We start from the raw sequence: 23030 nt of genomic DNA, 5'->3' as shown, positions 1-23030 counted from the left end.
CCAGGTCCTTCCGTGCCATTTACTAAAGACATAACGTTTGCCATGAAAATGATTTGGAAAACAGTGCAAATAGCTATTCTTTTAGGAGCACCAGAAAGAACTAACAGGGTTTTTTTATTATTATTATTTGATCATTGGGTTGTGCTGGCACAAAGGAGAGGGTTTGTTGAATAAAGGTGAGGGGGCCGTGAGAAGCAGTTAACACACAACTTGAAAGGAAGAGAGTGGGAATTTGGCTTATCCATATTTTGAGAAGGTGTAGCAAGGCGAATACCTGGTCGACTGGAACCTCAACCTGAGTCTCTTCATCTTCTTGGATTTCTGCTGCCCCCCGCGTTTCCGATCGCTCAGCTCCGGCTTTGAAAATCCCGTCATCTGAGACAAATACAGGGGAAACCAAAATGCAACTGTGACATCGTGTGGCCAAATGTTGAAATTACAATCAAATGCCTCCTGACTGGTTGATAAATCGGGTACTTGTTTTAGCTTGCTCTGGACTGAGAGGCTGTATGTAGGTCCCCTCCCCACGATTTTTCTTGAAGCTTTTCTGGGGGATAAAAGTACTCTGCCAAAAGCAAGGCTGACAGGGCACAGTAGAACAGAGCCTCCAACTCCTTGCCCCTTGGTTGCTGGTTTACTACTCCCACATTCACCCTGTACTAAGGACTTCATGAAGATTACCTCTGCTCTCTACTAGTGCTAGACACGAAGCAGTGACGATGCCCAGTGCATTAAAATACCACTCCCAAATGTTCGCCTTTCCCCCAGAAGAATGCAGTACACCGAATCTAATGCATTGGAATAATTTTTTCAATTCACCCTAACATTTTTTAAAAAAATACTTTTACTGTGATTGGATCATCTCAAACAAATCAGTCTTCTCCTTTGCAAAAGACTGTCACCCTAAGTCTTCAAATCCCTAACTCTAAATGTAACCTAAGTGCAGAAGCCTTCCGCTTAAGCGCTGGGCGCTATTTTTTTATAGAAAGCAATAACGGCCGCTTTCCATATTTGAAGTGGCTTATTTGGCCCTTTTCGTGTCCAGGCCAAATAATCAAAGAATCACAGAATCATTTGTCATTGTGTCTATCTACTTGCTTCAAGACAGATTTAAGGCTTCAGTCATCCTCACAGATGTTTTCTCTTTCCAATTTTTAAGGATCTCCAGGGACGGAGATTTTACCTCCTTCTCTGGGAATCTATTACAGTATTTGATTACCCCTGCAGTTGAGAAAATGTGTTTTTTATCTTCTGTCTTAAAACCTTCTCGATTTCTCTAATGCAAGCCGGTTTCCCGGCGCACAACCCTTTAGCACGATTCACATACTAATACTTGCATGCTGTCAAGCTTCTGAAGTCAGTCACTCTTAATTAAATGTAAAATACATTTTTCCGTTCATTGAGGACCAATTATAAGGAAGGAACAAGCCTCAGATGCAAATGAGATGTAGACTGTTCCATCAAGTCGCTTACAGATCAATGAGTAGACAGAAATAGATGAGTACCTCCGATAAGGTACTACAAGCTATGTGTCACAATAGGTAAGGGTTATAGCAGAGTGTTATGCAAGGGAGGAAAGAAGGAAGGAAGGGGAAGGGAGGAAGGATGGAGAAGAGAGGGAGGGAAGGGGAAGAAGAGAGGGAGGGAAGGGGAAGGAGGGAGGGAAGGAAGGAAGGAAGGAAGGAAAGAAGGAAGGAAGGAAGGAAGGAAGGAAGGAAGGAAGGAAGGGGAAGGAGGGAGGGAGGGAGGGAGGGAGAAGGGGAAGGAGGGGAAGGAAGAAGGAAGAAAGAAAGGAGGGAGGGAGGAAAGAAAGAAGGAAACGCCCTTTTATTGCTTCTAATGAAAACATTTTCCACTGTGGTTACTTTTTTTTGTAATTAGAATGTTAGCTCCTTTACTCACCTTTAAAAAAAAAAAACAAAGCTACCCTTTTTAAAAAATAAGCTACCCAAGTTTATCTCCATGTCAAATTAACTTGGGTTACACCATTTATCATATATTATCTTTAAACTCATGTAAAGACTTAAACATTAGGCATATTGGGTTTGCAATTCTACTTCTGAATTTTCTTAAAAGACAACAATCACAGTCGGCCACAAATTGTCCCTGAGGGGAACCTTCAGAGGCTCAACAAACGGGTTATTGTCTCTGCACTGAACTTTTTGATGACACTTTTGCATCCAAATGTCGCACTTGGCTTTCAAAGAGGCTACAAAGAGAAGCCTGCGGATATTAAAGGAATATATTTTTAGGACTCAGATGCAATGAAATGTTTAACCATATCTAAGCAGAACTACAAATGGCTCGCAGATGTGTTTTAGAATAAACATTTCACCAGAAAAAAAAAAGAATAAGATCAATAATAACAAAATAAAATTGAAAATGCACTAGAGTGAAAATGGCCATAAGGATATAAACAGCCAAAGGACAAATCAACCCAATTCAACACTATAAAGTGATGAAGAGAGAGACAGCAAAGATGAACGTGTGGGTCTGAGACATGGGGAACGTTTATTCATCAGAGAAGTGACCTGCACGGCCAGTCAGCAGAAGAGAGCAAGAAATGAAGGTCCGAACAGAATCCAGACAATTGGTGCCACCAAAGGAAGGACCACAGAACTTAGGTGACACAAGATCAACTAGGACTGGGCTGGAGCGATAGCACAACGGGTAGGGTGTTTGCCTTGCACGCGGCCAACCTGGCAGACCCGAGTTCGATTTCTCCGCCCCTCTTGGAGAGCCCGGCAAGCTACCGAGAGTATCTCGCTTGCATGGCAAAGCCTGGCAAGCTCCCCGTGACGTATTCGATATGCCAAACACAGTAACAATTTTAACAACGGAGACGCTACTCGGCCCCCTCGAGCAAATCGATAAACAACGGGAGGACAGTGACAGTTCTCACTTAATCACTTAATCACTTAACTTCCCGTTAGTCGTCGATTTGCTTGAGCGGGCGCCAGTAATGTCTTCATTTGTCCCTGTCGCGTGCTAGTGTAGCCCAATGGCATCTGTTCGCTCCGGGAACATGAAGGGCCTCAAACCGATCGTTCATGATCTTCACGAAGAAGTCTGACCATCTGGAAGGTGGGCGGCCACGCGGTCTTCATTCGACAGTTCTCAGTGAAAGAATATTTGGGGTGCTGGAGTCATAGCACAGAGGCTAGGGCGTTTGCCTTGCACGCAGCCAACCCGGGTTCAATTCCCAGCATCCCATATGGTCCCCTGAGCACTGCCAGGAGTAATTCCTGAGTGCAGAGCCAGGAGTAACCCCTGAGCATCGCCAGGTGTGACCAAAAAAGTAAAAAATAAAATAAAATAAATTTTAAAAAAAGATCGACTAAGATTTTCACTTTTACACTAAGTGTTATATATAATTAAAAAGCAAGCTTCTAGGGGAAATAGTTTGAAATAACATTTTCTGATTGTAAATTGTTAACATCAGTCATATTTCAGAGAATTTGAATTATGAAGAAAATAAACATAAACATCTTCTAAGCTCATGTTCCAGAGAAAATCACTATGTCTAAATTCTCTAATATCTGTCTCTCTCTGTCTCTCTGTCTCTCTCTGTGTCTCTGTCTGTCTCTGTCTCTCTGTCCCTCTCTCTCTCACACACATACACACACACATACACATACACACACAGAAAGAAAAAGGGAGAGAGAAAGATTCATAATATTGGAATCTCACTGTATATATAATTTTTAAGTTATTTTTACTTGAAATATCAGGCACTTCTTATGTCACCTTAATGGATAAGATACACTTTTTTGCATGGATAGGGCAGATTCTGTTCAACTGACAGGTAAATCTGCATCTTTCTAAGTCCAGTGCCCTGACCAATGCTAGTGTAACAGGTTTTGAAGATGCTTATTAAAATTAACTAAGCACATAAAGCAAATATAGTTATATAAACACCAAACTTTGAGCAATCATTTGTATTATTCATAACAGAGTATTATTTGTAACATAATTTGTGCATACAGTTCACCCAGTCAATCAAGATCAGTGAGCCGAAGTGCTTGTTGGGAGTCCAGTAGTGAGGGCAGAGCCATAGGGCAGTGGGCAAAGCAATTCCCTATACCATAGATGATGCCTGGAGTAGTACGAAGAATGATCCCTGAGCACTGCAAGGCACGGACCAAAAAAGTGAAAAAAAAGAAAGAGAAAAGTGGGCTATAAACCAGAAATTGGAAATCATTCAATGGCAAAGAATTACCAAGACCAAACTATGATGGAAAATAATTAGAAGATGATGATACAATGAGAATACATTCCCTTCCTGTCAACACCATTCCTACCAATGTAAAAAAGCAACTGCAGACAGGCTCTCTGGATGAAAAGAAATAATTAAAAACTGAATACACATATGCTGCGCCAGGAGAGATTCCACAAATCTACATAACTATCAAGGTCTTGGTCAATGGTAATAGTCTTCAAGAATTTCAGAAACTTAGCACTTTCACTGCTAGTTTGAACTTGCTCAGTAAGTTGGTAATTTTATTTCATTTAGTTTTTTTCATATTTATTTATTTATTGCTTTTTGGGTCACATCTGGCGATGCTCAGGGGTTACACCTGGCTTTGCACTCAGGAATTACTCCTGGCGGTGCTCAGGGGACTATATCGGATGCTGGGAATCGAACCTGGGTCGGCCATGTGCAAGGCAAGCACCCTACCGACTATACTATCGCTACAGCTTCAAGTTGGTAATTTTGTATCATAATGTGAAACCACTGTATCATTGCCGTTGTATCATTAATCACCAAAAGTAGGTGCCTGATGGCTCCCAGGACCCCTAAGTACTGCTTAGGAGAAGCACCCTGCCCTTCCCCCCCTCAAAAAAAAACTACGAGCATTATTTTAACCCCACTGTCCTACAGTGGGTAGGGCATATGCCTTGCACGCAGCCAACCTGGGTTAGATTCCTCTGGTCCCTCTGGGAGAGCCCGGCAAGCTACCGAGAGTAGCCCGCCCACATGGCAGAGCCTGGCAAGTTCCCCGTGGCAAATTCGATATGCCAAAAACAGTAACCACAAGTCTCACAATGGAGACGTTACTGGTGCCTATCCAAGCAAATCGATGAACAGTGCTAAAATAGTGCATCAGTCTGTCTAAACCACTATCACTATTGGATTAGCTGTTGTAATAGATTATATTTTAGTGCCTATTTCCTTACACTGTTTCCATCTAGTACCATCACCTACACACAAGTCAAGCAGTTTTTCAAATTTTTATTTAAAGCATTCTGATTTATAATGCTATCACTGGTAAGGTTTCATGCACCCAACGTTCCAACACCACCTACCCCACCAGTATAGTCCAATAATAATAAATTACACAAATACTATGGCAGACAGAGGCAAGAGCTGGCACTAAATCCCCCAGGATCACATTTCATACCACTTTTCTTCACTCAATAATCTCTGCACTCAGTTTCTCCCACAGAACCAGGAAGTTCTATTCTTTCTAGAATGTTTGTTCTTCTTTTTTCACATAGTTGGCAGCTTCTTGTTATTCTAGTCCTGGGAAATCCTTCAATGTCCAAGTCCAGTAGCCACACAGTTATTCAAATTGCTATCTCAACCCATTTCTCAGTAGGTGACCTACACGATCAAGATCACGATCACAATCATCCTGTTGTTTATCAATTGTCTCCAGCAGGCACCAGTAACGTCTCCTTCTACCTAGCCCGGAGATTTTAAAAGAGCCATTTCAATGCTCTTTCAGGATTAGGAGGATGAGACCCATCATTGTTACTGGTATTTGGCATATTGAGTATGACACAGGAAGTTTGCCAGACTCTGCCATGCGGGTAGGATATCCGAGAACGCGGCCGCGTGCTTCTGAGAGCTGGGTTTTATAGTCTCTGTGTCTTGGCCGTTGATGGGACCAACCTGGCACTGTCGGCAGCCAGTGGGTGTGACGCCTACCTACTGGAAGATGGGTTTTCTGGGTGGAGAAGGCCCAGGCCCAGTCCGAGTAGTCTTGGAGACCTCAGCCCCGGGACCCGCATGCCTGGGTTCCTCTGCCAGTTCTTTCATGCATGAGACCCATCCAGACGTGTGGAGAGTGGTCCGAGCATGGCCGTGGCTGGCTCCAGAGGTCCTCAGCTGCTGGGGCTCTGCTTGAAGCGGGGGGAGGGGAGAAACTCAACCCTCCCCCCTCCAAGGGGCCCCAGTGAGGATAGCCAGGTGCAGGGGCAGGTGACCTACACAGGGGTCCACAAATGAGTCAAATCCATGTAAAGTAATAGCCCCTTTTACAAGATATCTTTATCTGAATCCTCTAAAACTAAATACGTTTCACTGCACAGCACCGGGAAGCCAAGGTGGCCAATGCTCTGACCTGAAATGGGGTTTGTTGTTACCATTCTTATCGTTGTGAGCCACTGCGAAAGCAAAATAAGAGGCAGAAGACCCCGGTCAGAAAGATGCCACTTAAGACAGAATTCAGGAACCACTGTGAGAATCTCCCGATTACAGAGTACCTCTCCAAACTGGAAAAGCCACAGCTAAACTCAGAGTCTCTAGAAGAAGCCACACCCTGTTAATGCTAATTGATGCCCCCAGAGAAGACCAGATGAGGGTTCTCATCTCCGGACTGTAAGATAATCTACCTGTGTGTTAAATCACAAATGGGTGGCAATCTGTGATAGCAGCATTAGGAAACCTCATATCATGTGTCCAAAATGTGTGGTCCAGAAGAAAGGTCCTGGCAAAAGTCACTGCCAGTCATCCTTCCTGGACTCCTGTAGGCACCTGCTGGGAAGAGTGGCCAGCCCACTTCCTGTCACCTGACTAATGAAACCAAGTCATGAAACTTGCTATGAGCCCCAACTGCCTTTTGTTCGCCTTAAACTGCCACTTTTTCTTGTTCTCACTCCCTACAAGGTGCAAAAAAAAACCAGCACAATCCTCCCACACCCTTACATATGCCAAAAGAAAAGCAATTAAGCTCCCCCCATCTTCCCCCACCCTAAAACCTTCCTAATAAAAGCCATTTGCTAACAAACTAAAAAGCAAGGATAAATTTGATACACAATACTGCTCTCATTCAATTACTCCACTAAGGATCAAATTCAACGCTTGGATGCACTCTATACCCAAATTCAACGCTAATCTTTTCCCTTTGAATCATGAATAGAACATTTTAGTGTATATTACCCAGTAAAGCAATAACAAACACTCTAGTAAAAATGAAAATGCTCCTCAATTATTTTTCACTTATCCCTTATGAATTTTATTGCCTTAAAAAATGGAAGTGGGACTGCTGAGGTAGGATAGTCATATAAGCACTGTGCATTTCTGAATAAATAAGAATCTGTTTCTCCTCCAGAAATGGGAAGCAAATGCTGGTGTTCTTTAAAGTCTTTGGCAACTAGAACACATGAATGAAAGCATCCCCTTGTTCCAGTGTGTCCATATTTTCAGATTAATAGTGCTGCACTGCTCCTAAACATTCTTAAAGAAAAGTTGCTAAGAAATGAATGATATACGCAACAGATGATGATCCATTTTGAAGTCTAGCAATTTTATTTATTGGATATAGTCTCACATGTCTATCTCTCCAGTCCCTGTAAAAAGACAATTTCAAGATGACTGAAAACACTGAAACAAATATGGATTAAGGAATTACTAATTTTGTTGCATGTTAGAACTACCTGGAAGCCATATAAGTATGTAAATATACATACATACAACAAATATTTAAAAGATTAAAACTCTTATCTGCTAAAGATTTAAACCAAAGTTTTTTTTTGGGGGGGGGATGGGAGAGAAGGGGTGGGGATATCTATGATTTGTTTTGAAATACTGCAAAATAAAATGTGATGAATCATGGGTATAAGAGGTTACTATTCTCTCGTGCTTAATTAACTGTACACATGTGACTTGTCATTAGAAAAGAAAGGAAGGTCCAGAAAGATAATACAAGAAACTAAGGTGCTTGTCTAGCACGCGAATGACTCCAGTCTGATCCCAGCAGCACATGATGCCCTGAGCCCCTTCAGGCACCCAAGCACCAAGGAACAACTCCAGAGCACAGAGTAGGGAGGAGCTGCCCTCACGCACTGCCTACAATTCTTTCACAATCATTTCCAAGTAGTATTATAAAACAGTAAAATAAAAATAGGTTCAGTGTTTGAAACTGATTGCAACCTATCAGGATAAATAGGAAGAAAAATAAAAGTCCAGATCTACATATTTTATGAAAATACTAGCTGTTAGGCTAGAAGCTCTATGGAGAAAAAAAAGAAAGAAAGCTCAATGTGTCTGTAAACAGTTTGCCATGATTTATGACTGAGCGTGCTTCATAAACATGTTAAATTAAAAACAAAATGTTAATTTTAACAAACAGCTCATTAAACACAGTAGATTACTGAGAAAAGCATAGGAAATATGAAGCTCCGTGCCTTTCAGGACTTGATATATTAACAAGAAAATTAATATAAAGATCTATTTGCAAGGAAAATAACATACTCTTTGGGGGGTTAGGAAGCTGGGACCACACCCAGCAATGCTCAAGAATCACTCCCAACTCTGTGTTCAAGGATCACTCTTGGCGGTGCACAGGGGACCATTTGGGGTGCTAGGGATTGATCCCAGGCTGGCCATGTGAAAGGCAAGCACCTTACCCACTGTACTATCTCTCTGACCCAAAAATGCATTCCAGCAACTAAAGGAAGAATTGACATCAAAAGTAGGATGACATGAAAGTCATTTTCTTTAGCTAACATTAATGGAAGCTGAATTTGTATGAAGTGACTTCTGTTGTAACTCATCAATACAGTTGTCGTCACAGCATCTCATTGAAATTTAAGGAACAAACCCCAGAAGGCAAGCCCAGTAGAAAGCTGAGTCCAAGAGAAAGGGTACCAGGGCAGGAGCACTTTTTATGAGCAGACATTGATTCGTCTTCCTCTGCTCGTGGTTACAACTGTACGCTATCCCTCCTCACAAGACTCCTCTGACTTGAAGTCTATAATCATTAGGAAAAAATGAAAAACTAATCAAATAACAGCTAATGTTCTGAGCGTGTCTAATTTAGTACAGCAATATAACCCAAATGTTTTTAATCACTAATCTTCCCCATCACTTCATTATTGCCCATAACCTCAAATGGAAACGCTTTACAGACACAAGAATATCACAAGTGGTATTTTCCGATGGCAATTTCTAACATCACATGAAAATAACGGCTCATATAGGCTGCATGTTCTTAACTGCAGTGTGAAATATTTGACTTCTTTCTATTCCCTAACTCTCACTCCATGGCATTAAGTGTCTTCTGTTACACAATTGATGTTTAAATTTGACAATTAATTAACTCTTTGACAAGACTCGATCTTAACCACCGTGGCTAGTTTAACGACTTCAAATAGGAGTAACAATTTTTTTCTAAATGTTGACAGAAAGCAAACGTGGTTTTATTATCGATTTCCCTAGATCACAGATAATTTTAGTCTTATCTCAAATGTTTCCTCTTTAATCTTTTAGACACAAATGTTTTAGGTTTTCATCAAAATCAGAAATGTTCACCGTACAACATGGTTATAAAATGTTGCATTCATGAATCAATTATTTTATAACCTATATAAATTCTGATGTTTAATAGTATTTATCAGATAGGTGGGACTGAGAATAACAGAGCAAATCTGAGTACATTTACCAAAGCCAGAAGATACCAAACTTATTTAACCTACTAATCCCTTTTCGGATGAAAAAAAAATGATAGAGATAACAGGGGACTAATGCTTGGGCTGGAGTGCTAGCACAGCGGTAGGGCGTTTGCCTTGCACGCAGCCAACATGGCCGACCCGAGTTCGATTCCTCCGCCCCTCTCGGAGAGCCCGGCAAGTACCGAGAGTATCTCGCCCGCACAGCAGAGCCTGGCAAGCTCCCCGTGACATATTTGATATGCCAAACACAGTAACAACAAAAGTCTCCAATGGAGACGTTACTGGGCCCACTCGAGCATGCTGAGGATCCTGGTATAATTCTCGGTCCATAGTGTGATACTCTGAGCACCACCAGGAATGAGCAGGGCTGGGTCATTGCTTCTGGAGATTGCTCCTCCCCAATCTCCCCCCTCCACCCCCAGAAAAAAAAAGTGGGCTCTCTTGAATGCTTAGCATTTCAGGTGTTTATAGCTGCTTCATAAAAATTTTTGAACAAGGTGACAAATTTTTATCCAAGTTAACGCCTTGTTAAAGATGTGACTTAACTTTGATCGGTGATTAATCTCCCATCTTAACATAAAATGGAAGTAATGATAAACTCAATTTAGTATATCTTCTTTGACTGTGCAAAGAATTATATAATTCAAGAAACTGCTGTAAATAAAAACATTTGTAAGATTTTTTTTCTGAAATGTTTACCGAGTTTTATTTAAAATCACTTGGGCTCATAGCGGTGCCAGCCCTCTCTGCAGGTTTGTAGGTGAGTGTGTCCCTGTCCCACACCTTGCCCCGTGTCCCCACCACTGGGCAGCCGGAGGAGACTTTGGGGAATGCCTGCCCAGGTTCGGCGGACCACCCGCCCACCACCTCATGGTTCACCCAGCTCTGCAGGTTCCTAGGTCAGCTAGTCACTGGGACTGGCTGGGACTGTGGCCTCCCATGTAGGGGGCGTGGCCTCCTCAAAAGTAGGCGTGGCCTTCTGTGTGGTGACAGTTATATTTCCCACTCCCAGCACTTTCAGCTCACATCCCAGCCTTTATCACCTAATTTTGTGGAAAAACTCTTGGCCGCCTCAACCACAATATGACAATAATCCACTGGCCTATTCCAATCTTAACAAATGACCAGTATGCAAGAAGTTGTACAAGCCTAATATAAAAGACCATCTCCTCCAATACTTCACTAGATGCCTGTCACAAGCCACAGAATAACGCCTGAGAGGAAGGACATATTCTAGAAGGGGAGAAGGATGACCACTATCAACCGGCCTTATTCAGAATCCTTTCCCGCAATAAGAGGGAACAGTGCTAACAAACTTGAAGGTTTTACCTCTATACAGCCACAATAGCATGAAGAAACAGCGCAAATCTCCACTACAAGGAGAGGACGAAGAAAAGAGTCCCGAATTCTCAACAGGGGTTACCCACAAATATGTTCTCTCTAATGAAGAATTCTGAGATGAAATGCTGAGGATGAAATGCTCAAGGAACTACTTAAAGAATCAATGGAGGAGACATCCAGAAAATTAAAGGAAGAAATGAAAGAAACAGTGGAACGAATAGTCGAGAAGATACAGGAAAAAATGAGAGCAGAAATAAGAAAGCTACAAAAAGAAGTGTCACAAATAAAGGATTCAGTAGATGAAATTAAAAACCTCAGTGGGTGCCCTCAGCAGTAGAATGACTATAGCCAAAGGCAGAATCAGTGAGCTTGGAGATGAGCAACAGAAATCATATAGACAACAACAATGGGAAAAGACCTCAAAATAGCTCTAAGGCAAATCAGAGACCTAGGGGATGATGCTAAAAGGAACAACATTAGAATCATCCGCGTACCAGAAGGACAGGGAAGCAACTCCAATGAAAAAGCCACAGTGAAAGAAATCATTGCTGAAAAGTTCCTAAAGTTAAAGAATGGAGACATCCAGATCCAAGGAGCAAGAAGGGTTCCAGCTAAAAGAGACCCTAATAAAAACACTCCAAGGCATATCATAGTCAGAATGATGGATGACGTGGATAGAGACACAATACTGCAAGCAGCAAGATGAAAGAAGAAAATCACATACAAAGGAGAACCCCTTAGATTTACAGCAGACCTATCAGAGGAAACCCTCCAAGCCCAAAGACAATGGTGGGATATAATGAAAAAAACTCAAGAAATGAACACCTCACCAAGAGTATTTTTATCCAGCTAAACTCTCACTCAAATTCAATGGAATGATACACCATTTTATAGATAAACAACAGCTCAGGAACTTCATAGTCTTAAAACCAAACCTAAAAGAATGATTAAAGATGCTCCTGTAAGATAAGAAGAAAAAACTTATAAGTACAACCAATCCCCTAGCGAAAGATGACACAAAGCCCCATAACAATAATCTCTCTCAATGTCAATGGTCTAAATGCACCGATAAAGAGACACAGAGTGGCAAAATGGATCCAGAAACTGAAACCAACATTCTGCTGTCTACAAGAAACTCATCTGAACAGTCAGAGTAAACATAGACTCAAAGGATGGAAAACAATCCTGCAAGCAAACAGCTCCCTCAAAAAAGCTGGGGTGGCAATACTAGTATCTGACAACATAAATTTCAGGTTGAAAAAGATTAGAAAGGACAGCAAAGGCCATTTTCTATTTATCAAGGGATACGTACAACAGGAAGAAATCACACTCTTAAATGTATATGCACCTAATGAGGGACCAGCTAAATACTTAAAATAACTGCTAACAGATTTTAAGGAGGACATTGCTGGCAACACAATAGTAGTCAGAGACTTCAACATCACATACAAAGGAGAACCCCTTAGATGTCTTTTTTACCTCTGGCTAGATCAACAAGAACAAAACTCATCAAGGATTGGCTTTGAAGGAAGAAATAGAAGAGAGAGAGCTAATAGACCTATACAAGGCTTTACAACCCAAAAAGAAAGAATACACATTCTTTTCTGGTGCATACAGAACATTTTCCAAAATAGACCATGTGCTAGGCCACAAAACATACCTCAATAGAATCAGGAAGATAGAAATAGTATCAACAATCTTTTCAGACCACAATGCGCTGAAGATAGAAGCAAATCACACAAAGACACGGAGAAAAAAATTAAACACCTGAAAATTAAACAACTCAATGTTGAACAATGAGTGGATCAGAAAGTAAGTCAAGGACGAAATCAAAAGATACCTGGAAACAAATGAGAATGAAGACACGAGCTACCAGAACCTATGAGACACAGCTAAAGCTGGGTTAAGAGGAAAATTTATAGCTTTGTAAGCATTCCTAAGGAAGGAAGGAAGGGCCTACATAGATAACTTGACCTCACAGCTCAAGATCTTAGAAAAAGATCAACAAAAGGAACCCAAATTTGGCTGATAGAAAAAATAATAAAACTTAGAGCAGAAATTAAAGACATGGAAACCAAAAAAAAAAAAATACTAAAAGTCAATAAAACCAAGAGCTGGTTGTTTGAGAAAATAAACCAGTTTGATAAACCACTGGCAAGACTCACAAAGAAAGAGAACCTTAATAAACCGAACCAGAAATGAAAAGGGGCACATCGCCACAGAAACCATTGAAATTCAAAAGATCATCAGAGACTACTTTGAGAGTCTGTATGCCACAAAACAAGAGAACCTAGAAAAAATGTTTCTGGATTCCTATAATCTCCCAAGATTGAACCAAGAAGACTTGGAATACCTGAATAGACCCACTCATATCAAGGAAATTGAAACTGTAATCAAAAGTCTTCCCCAGGCCCAGATAGATTCACTAGTGAATACTTCCAAACATTTAAAGAAGACCTGTTGTCAGTTCTCCTAAAGTTTTTCCAGGAAATTGAAAAAGCAGACACTCTCCCAAACAGCTTTTGTGAGGCACATATCTCCCTAACACCAAAAGCAAACAAAGACACCTCCAACAAAGAAAACTATAGGCCAATATCCCTGATGAACACAGATGCGAAGATCCTCGAGAAAATATTAGCAAATAGAATCCAACAGCTCATTTAAAAGATCATACACCACAACCAAGTGGGATTTATCTCAGGGATGCATGGATGGTTTAACATTCAGAAATCAATCAACATAATCCATCATATCAACAAAAGTAAAGATAAAAACCATATGATCATATCAATAGGTGCAGAGAAAGCTTTTGACAAGATCCAGCACCCGTTTATGATGAAAACTCTCACCAAAATGGGTTTCAAAGGTACTTTAATCAAGATAGTCAAAGCCATCTACAACAAACCCATGGCAAGAATTATCCTCAATAGGGAAAAAACTAAGGGCCTTTCCTCTAAGATCGAGGACAAGACAAGGATGGCCACTATCAGCACTTCTGTTCAATATAGTACTGGAAGTACTTGCAATAGCGATTAGGCAAGAAAAAGACATTGAAGGCATACAGATAGGAAAGGAAGAAATCAAGCTCTCACTATTCGCAGCTGATATGATACTATATCTCGAGAATCCTAAATCCTCTACCAAGAAACTCCTAGAAACAATAGACCTGTACAGTAAAGTCGCAGGCTATAAAATTAATGCCCAAAAATCCATGGCCTTCCTATATGCAAATAATGAAACAAAGGAAAGTGACATGAAAAAACAATCCCGTTCACATTCGTGCCCCAGAAAATCAAATATTTTGGAATCAGCCTAACTAAAGAGGTAAAGGACCTCTACAATGAAAACTACAAAACGCTACTCTATGAGAAAAAAGAGGACATGAGGAAAAGGAAACATATCCCCTGCTCATGGATAGGAAGAATTAAATTGTCAAAATGGTAAAACTCCCCAAAGCATTATACAGATTCAATGCGATCCCTATAAGGATACCCATAAAATTCTTCAAAGAAATAAATCAAGCACTCCTGAAATTCATATGGAACAACAAATGCTCATGAATAGCTAAAGCAATTCTTGGGAAAAAGACGTGGGGAGTCATTACCCTCCCCAACCTCAAACTCTACTACAAAGTGGTAATAATTAAAACAGTATGGTACTGGAACAAATGCAGGGCCACAGACCAATGGAACAGGGTGGAACATCTGTACACACAACCCCAAATGTATGAACATCTAATCTTTGATAAGGGAGCAAGAAATGTGAAGTGGAACAAGGAAGACCTCTTCAACAAATAGTGCTGGCATAACTGGACAACCACATGCAAAAAAATATGGGCTTACACCTTGACCTAACACCATGCAAAAGAGTCAGATCAAAATGGATTAAAGAGGGGCTGGAGCAATATCACAGCGGGGAGGGTATTTGCCTTGCACACGGCCGACCCGGGTTTGATTCCCAGCATCCCACGTGGTCCCCTGAGCACCTCCAAGGGTAATTCCTGAATGCAGAGCCAGGTGTAATCCCTGAGCATCGCTGGGTGTGACCCAATAAGCAAAAAAATAGATTGAAGATGTCAACATCAGGCCAAAATCCCTAAGGTACATTGAAGACAAGGTCAGCAAAACCCTCCACAATATTGAGACTAACGGTATCTTCAAAGACGACACTCCACTGACCAACCAAGTGGAAACAGAGATAAACAAATGGGACTATCTTAACTTAAGAAGCTTCTGCACCTCAAAAAATATAGTGACCAGAATACAAAGACAGTCTACAGAATGGAAAAGAATATTCACCCAATACCCATCTGATAAGGGGTTGATATCAAGGATATACAAAGCACTGGTTGTTCATTGCTACACTGCTCACAATAGCCAAAATCTGGGGAAAAAAACCCGAGTGCCCAAGAACAGATGACTGGATAAAGAAACTTTGGGACATCTACACAATGGAGTCCTATGCAGATGTTAGAAAAGATGAAGTCATGAAATGTACATACAAGTGGTCACTGTCACAGTCCTCCCATTGTTCATCGATTTGCTCAAGCTGGCACAGTAACATTGTGAGACTTGTTACTGTGTTTGGCATATCGAATACGTTATCGGTAACTTGCCAGGCTTTGCCATGTGGGCGAGATACTCTCGGTAACTTGCTGGGCTCTCTGAGAGGGGCGGAGGAATAGAACTCGGGTTGGCCATGTTGGAAATATTATGGAGCAAAATGTTGCAGAATATAGGCACGACCTAATGGAAGAAGATGAAAATGCTTATAAGAAACAGTTTTCTCTATACATAAAGAACAACATCATTCCAGATACGATGGAGCAGATGGGAAAGAAAGTTCATGTGGCTACGCGGGTCAATCCTGTTTGTGAGAAGAAACCTAAGAGAGAAATTCAAAAGAAGAGGTGGAACCATCCCAAAATGCCTCTTGCCCAGAACAAAAACTGGTTAGCCCAGAAGAAAGCAAGTTTCCTCAGAGCTCAGGAGCGGGCTAATGAGAGATAAAATCAAACCATGATTTATTTTTAATGGAGATTTTGCAAAGACAGTAATTAATCTATTGACCAAGCCAAAAAAAAAAATATGGTGGAGATGCTCCCCTCTAAAGACCACATTTTCTATTAAAACCAAAACGTGCTTCCAAGAAAGAAAGGCGTTCTAAGAGATAAAAATTATCAATGATAATTCCTGTCCAATTCTTTCTTGTTACTTCCTCCACAGTAGCCAATCACTTACCCTGCAAATGATGACACCAAAAGAAAATAATGACATTCCCAAACTTTAGGTAGACTGCATTAATTTGGAGAGTGGAAGTCAACAGTTGAGTGCATTACACAGTATACATGTTCTAAGAATGATAAAATGCATGGGAAGGCATTAATCAAAACAAACTATTTTTGCTGAGTCCAGATATGAGTAAAATATTTCGATAATTTTCATTTAAAACTAACATTCCAAAAACTGGTTAGGGTCTTCAAGCCCATATTCTCACTGGCTTCTCTCTTTATCTCCTTGCTTTTTTCACTCTGGAGACACCCAACATCTCTCTTGACAAATCCTCTTTTTATGTACTTCCTATTTTTCTCTCCCCTCACACCTAAGTAAGTCTTAATAAAAAGCATCTTGCTACTGGGACTAGATATCAGGACAGTGGGGGTAGAGATCTGGTAACTTTGTACATGAGAATAAAAAACATTAACACTATTATAACCGTCTTACCAACACTATAATAAACTAATATTTTATCAGTAAAAAGTATCTTACTTGCAATAACCATGCCACCAGACCCTGCACCAGGCTGATTCATTCGGGATGCCTGAAGGGGGGCAGGTGAGACCCCTCACTGCCCCTGAGACCCAGCCCCGGCAGCCGAAAACCTCCAGAACTGAACCATCGCCAGGCTCATGGCCACTCTCGACATGCTCAGGTCAAGCCTCGCCCATGAGTGGACCTATTCCTGGACACTTTGTACCACACACCACCCATACTCAGAGTACTGCACCACATTTGATGGGGTTCAAAGTAGGAGGCAACCAATCTTAGAGGGAAATATTTTTTACAGATATATATGTATGTATATATATATATACATACATATATATATGCACACAAGGCTCAATCTTTTTTTTTTTTCCCCTTTATTTTATTTTATTTTTTTTAAAGTTGTAGATTTACAATTTTTTGTGCTTTGGTTTCAATTATACAATGATCAGATACCCATCCCTCCACCAGTGCCCATTTTCCACCACCATGGATAATATCCCTCCCACCCCCATCCCCCCATCCCCCCGTCTCTGTGGCAGGGCAATCCCCTGTGTTCTCTCTCTCACAAGGCTCAATCTTTAACAATATGTTAGTGATCTCTTACAGAAGGGCTTAATGTCCCCTGGGTGAAATACAACAATCTTCACACTCTTTCATCTAAGGAAACTTTTTTGTAGCATTTTCAACAGTTTTTCATAACAAACAATACAAAATATATTATTTTGGTTCTGCTTTAGGGAAGGGGTTGGGGTTTTGGATGGAAACATCCAAAATATGGTGGAGGAAAGGTGTAGTGGTGGTGGAATTGGTATTCAAATATTAAATGTAATCAAATATTGTGAACTACTTTAAAAAATAAAAAAATAAAAATTTTTTCAAAAGTATCTTGCTTCACAAATAAAAGAAAACCTGGTTAAGAATTCTTCTTTACTTTAATAATTTCAATTTCTAGCTTAATTTTTCTTTACTTAGAATATCACAGTAGCAAGTTAAAAAGAAGCATGACAAGTCAAAAAGAGTGAGATCCTGGAAGAAAGGAAATGTGTATTTTTAAGTACTTTTTATAGAACATTTTTCTTGTTTTTTGAACAAAAGACCATATGTATTCATTTTTCATTACATCTTACAAACTATATGGTGATTTTTGTGCAAAACACACAGTAAGGATAATTATTATTTCAAAAAAACTTTTATTTCATAAAACAAAAGGAGACAGGCATATGTGGGTGTACTGAATCATGATACACATTGTTTTCTAAATCAAAGGAAACTTAAAAACTACTTTACTGGAGAAAAGAAAAGGCTTATAAAACCCTCTCTCTTTGTTGCCCTGCTACATTTCCTGAATTCCTCCTCCCTGTTATGTTCTCTGCTGAGTCTATAATTCTCTTCCTGTCTGCAGAGGCCATTCCAGATTCGCCCAATGGTGACTTCCACATGCTCCATGCAATGTCTTACAACTCAACTCCTCAACCCCAAAGGAACTATCACAGCGTGACTTCCCAGTTTTTCTCCCCCCATTGCTCTTCAACTGGACCAATGCTCTTTTATTCCTGTGCATTTTCTCCACAGTTTCTTCAGGGCCACCATGCTTGGTCTGTCTTCCCTCCAGAACAACTTCAAAGGCACCTCCCATTGAAGTCTTACACTTTCCTAAAGTTGTTGCATTTGTTTTCTGTACTCTAAAGGCACCATATCATAGACAATTTAAATATTGACCTATGGAGATGAAATCTTTTCCTATTCGGTTCTCCCAACATGGTTGAACCATATACACTCAATCTGTATTGAGCACTCCATCTGGAACACTCGGTCTGGAGCACACAGAGGCAAAAGGGACTTACTGTGTTTGAAGATCTGCTATGTTAAGAACTGTGTCAAGCATGCATCTTACAGGTACCCTGTGAAGGTAGCAGTTTATCCTACTTTATGGATAAAGAATGCGAGATTTCAATAAGTTGACCAAGGGCTAGGAATGGAACTCAGCAATAGCGAATTTGCCTTGCATTTAATTATAAATAAACAAGTAGCTTGCTCAAGATTGTACAGTGTCAAGACCAAAACCCAAGAAGAAGGGCTTGGAAGAAGTCCCTCTTGGAAGGGGGATGGGCTGAGTTCCTACTCTGTTGAAGCCACACTCACACACCATAAGCTGCTGCTATGCCTACAGCTGAACTCCACCACCTCATGACTCAGCTCCAGAGATGCCAAACTGACAAACTGATGAAAATTTCAGGTACGCCAGAGGTTGCTTTTTTTTTTGGCTCAAAACTCTGGGCCTTCTCAGAGTGGGGGTGGGAAAGCTCCCTCCAACCCACCCCCAAGATACTTCTTGAAACCCTGGCAGCTACAGCCATGTTCCACCACTGCCACTGAAGAAGCTCACTGACCAGTTAAATATCTGGATTTTCTGGAGTGACAGCTCCAAATTATACAATAGCAACATCCCAGTAGGATCACACCAGACTGAATGGGAGTGTAACCCAGAAGCCAACTAGACACAAATAACAAAAATATTAATACTGAAGGCTCAACTAGCAACAACAGCTGAGTAAAGCCTCAGATAAGGAATTAATGCCCCTGGGGCTGGAGCGATAATACAGCGGGTAGGACATTTGCCTTACATGTGGCCTACCCAGGTTCAATTTCCAGCATCCCATATGGTCCCCTGAACACCTCCAGGAGTAATTCCTGAGTTCACGAGCCAGGAGTAACCCCTGTGCATCTTCAGGTGAGACCCAAAAAGAAAAAAATAAAGGAATTAATGCCCCCATTGTGAGATACAACAAATTTCTCAATTTTTTTTTACTAAAGTATTTCTTTTTGATAATTCCATTAGCCATTTAGAGGCAACAAGTAATATAATATAAATTATTTGGGACCTAAAAACTGGGACAGGATTGAGGGGTGCTTGGGGAAATGAGGACAATGGTTGAAGGAAGGTGACAATGGTGGTAGAATTGGGGGTGGAATATTGAATGACTGTAACAAATGCCTCATGAACACCTTTGTAAGCCAAGGTATTTAAATAAAGTGGAGGAGAAAAGAAAAAAGAAGTCCTTCTTCTATGAAGGCAATCAACTGCAAATTAGACCTAGTGGACCAAACTTAAATGCATATTTTAAAAGTCACAGAGGAGAGCTATTTTATTTTTGAATGCTCAAGCTGCCTTCAGAGTTAAGAATGAGAAGAAGCAAGTTCAAAACTTAAAAATGGAAATAGAAATCCTGTTTGGATGGGAGGAGAGGGAGGATTTGTCAGAGAGGGCAAGGACTTCTGAAATTACTCAGGGAAATGAGAAGGAGAGAGAGAGAGCATACTTTCTAAAATAAATCAAAATTGCAGAATGGCATAAGTTAAGTTTTGCAAGAGCAACAGAGAACATAGAACTATCGGCTGAAAAAAAATGGACAATTCATGTGAAAAGGATCAAGAAGGAGGAACCTGAATTAATAAAGGAATTTCATCAGATTTTTCTTAATAACGAGAACGTGAGAACTGTAGCTGGGCTTTTTGTGTAAAATTTGAGCCTATTATCGAGTCTTCTAACAATCTTTTAGGATAATTCCTCTTTCAGGTTGAAGTGAAATGATATATTTTCCTCATTCAGGATTTAACTGTTGGATTCCTTCCATAAAAGGCATAATTGCCAAAATAACCACAGGTTTCATACCTGATTATATCAGAAATCCCAGTGGAAATAAAAATGTTAATATGAGATGTGAGTATAACGTGCTAATAAGCAGAATGAGAACATCTATAGCAATTTTATTCTTAGCTCAAAAGTGAAAAGTAAAAGATTTAATTTCAGGGTAAAGAATTTCTGAAAAACCATCTGTTTCCTTAGAAATTCTAAGAGCATATATATACACATATATATGCATATATATGTACATTTTCATCAGAAAAGATTAAAAATAAGAAGAGAATAACAAGTCGGCTCCAGATTATAATAATAGCATGTCCATGGGGAGTAGAACAAACTAGAATATAAAACTAAATAATTTGAAACTTTAATCACTGTTTAAACAGAAAAGCAACAAAGCTGCAACACACCCAAAGCTATTTTTCCTTCCAAACAAATGTGCTTCTTTGAATATCTTCTCCTTTAGGGATAGGGGTACAACAATTGAACTTTCATTTTCTAAAAATAAAATGACTAAAGGCTGTGTTTTTATGTGAGGGTAAGTATCTAAAAATTCACTATGTCCTTATTAAAAAACAGTGGCTCTTAAATGCAATCTAACATACTTCTAACAGAAAACTTGGGGTAAACTTTTAGGTAAGAAGGGATCTCATAATACAGAAACCTGTCTAACTGGCTTGATTTCATTATCAATATCAGTCTAAGAATATTCACCTAGCTCAATTTTACATTGAAATACACTATGCTTTGATTTAAAATAGTCTCTAAGCTGCAGAGTTTTAAACTAGATAATGAAGTTACAGGCAATGGTCTTGGACCACAAGATCACGAAAAGGCAGAGGAGAAGTTAGCCACTGTGTGAGCGGAGCTAACCCTGTGTCAACAAAATTCCTCATTGTTCCTTTTTGAATTGGCGGCTGGAGTCCTACCTTCTGTGTATCAGGCAATGACTCACTGTCCCAATTTATCCACTCCAGCAATATCCAAGCAGGTTGCAAAAGTTTAGTTTTCCTTTAGAAAGGCCTTAGAATTATCAGAGATGGTACACTGGTGAAATAATAACTGAATAAATAAATGTACTAATGATAGACAATCCCCCAAAGAAGTTTCTATTTAAAATAAATAATCTATGTAAACATTCATCTGACTTAATTTCTTGAATTTATTACCTTGCCTAAAAAAAAGTCATAAATTACATGGCATAGGGATTATACCAAGCGCACCGTTGTTCATAAATTATCCAAAGTCTGAGGATTTGTAACTAGCGATAGTGGCTGTATGAACATACTGTCTATGATCATACTGAAGTGGCACTTAGCAAAGATCAGGGAAATTGAGTCTTTCCAAATTGGACCTGCAGAGACTGCAAAGAGGTTAAGGCACATGGCAGGTCCCAGCACTGCATCTGGTCCCCAGAGCAACACCAGGGGGTCACTCCTGAGCACAGAACCAAGCATGATGCCTCAGCATCCGAATCCAGTGAAATAATAACTGAATTAGTAAACATACCAACAACAGACAATGGACAGCTCAGTTCTTAGTTCTTGGTTGATGCTCAGCTGCTCTCCGTGATCCAGGTCTAATGCCAGTGTTAAGAATAGAGCAATAAACAAAAGACAGGATGTATGTTCACACTACAGAGTATTTCAGATAATAAGCACTCTAATGAAGATCTCATGGCACCTGAAGAAGTGATTCTTTCTGACTGAAGAGCTGAAAACTTGACAGAGAAATGGAAACCTAAGTCCGCATCCCAGTCTCCAGCAACTCAGCGGGCACGCCCATAAGCCACCTCTGGCTGGAGCCAGAGAATCTTGTCATTGACCACCATCCAGATCACATGTCCTTTTCTTTCAGAAGGAAGCATAGCATGACACTTGCCATAACCATGCCACTGGACCCCACACCAGGCTGTTGCACTAGGGGCTCCCAGGAGTGAGGACCCTTCCCCACCTCATGGGACTCAGCCCCGGCAGCCGAAAACCTCCAGAACTCAACCGCCACCATGCTCATGGCTGCTCTCCAACTTCGGGCTGAGCCTCACTCATGAGTGAACCTATTCCTGAACTACACAGCTGCGACACTTGATACCACACACCCAACCCAGACTCCTAGAGTACCGCACCACCTTTAATGGGGTTCAAAGTAGGAGGCAACCAATCTTAGAGGGAAATATATATTTTACAGTTATATATATGTATGTATATATATGTGTGTGTGTGTGTGTGTGTGTGTGTGTGTGTGTGTGTGTGTGGCTGGAGCAATAGCACAGTGGTAGGGCGTTTGCCTTGCGCGCAGCCAGTCCGGCCGAGCCGGGTTCGATTCCTCCACCCCTCTCGGAGAGCCCGGCAAGCTACCGAGAGTATCTTGCCCGCACAGCAGAGCCTGGCAAGCTACCCGTGATGTATTCAATATGCCAAACACAGTAACAACAAGTCTCAAAATGGAGACGTTACTGGGCCCGCTTGAGCAAATCGATAAACAACGGGAGGACATGTTACTATATACATACGTATGTATGTATGTAAGCACACAAGGCACAACCTTTAACAACTTGATAGTGATCTCTTACAGAAGGGCTTAATGGCCCCTCGGTG

General features: G+C 40.6%; 1 protein-coding gene across 1 annotated transcript in view; it reads right to left on the bottom strand.

Annotated features, from left to right (window-relative positions):
- The window catches only part of DCDC2 (doublecortin domain containing 2), a 161814-nt gene that overhangs the window by 25217 nt on the left and 113567 nt on the right, over positions 1-23030 (bottom strand). Inside the window, exon 9 of the mRNA XM_056132393.1 lies at positions 275-375. Coding sequence (XP_055988368.1) covers positions 275-375 — 101 coding nt within the window. The remainder of the gene's footprint in view (positions 1-274; positions 376-23030) is intronic.

The sequence above is a fragment of the Sorex fumeus genome, unplaced genomic scaffold, assembly GCF_029834395.1.
Source record: "Sorex fumeus unplaced genomic scaffold, SorFum_2.1 ptg000094l, whole genome shotgun sequence".
In the NCBI taxonomy this organism is placed as follows: Eukaryota; Metazoa; Chordata; class Mammalia; order Eulipotyphla; family Soricidae; genus Sorex; species Sorex fumeus.
This window is presented reverse-complemented; position numbering and strand designations above follow the sequence as displayed.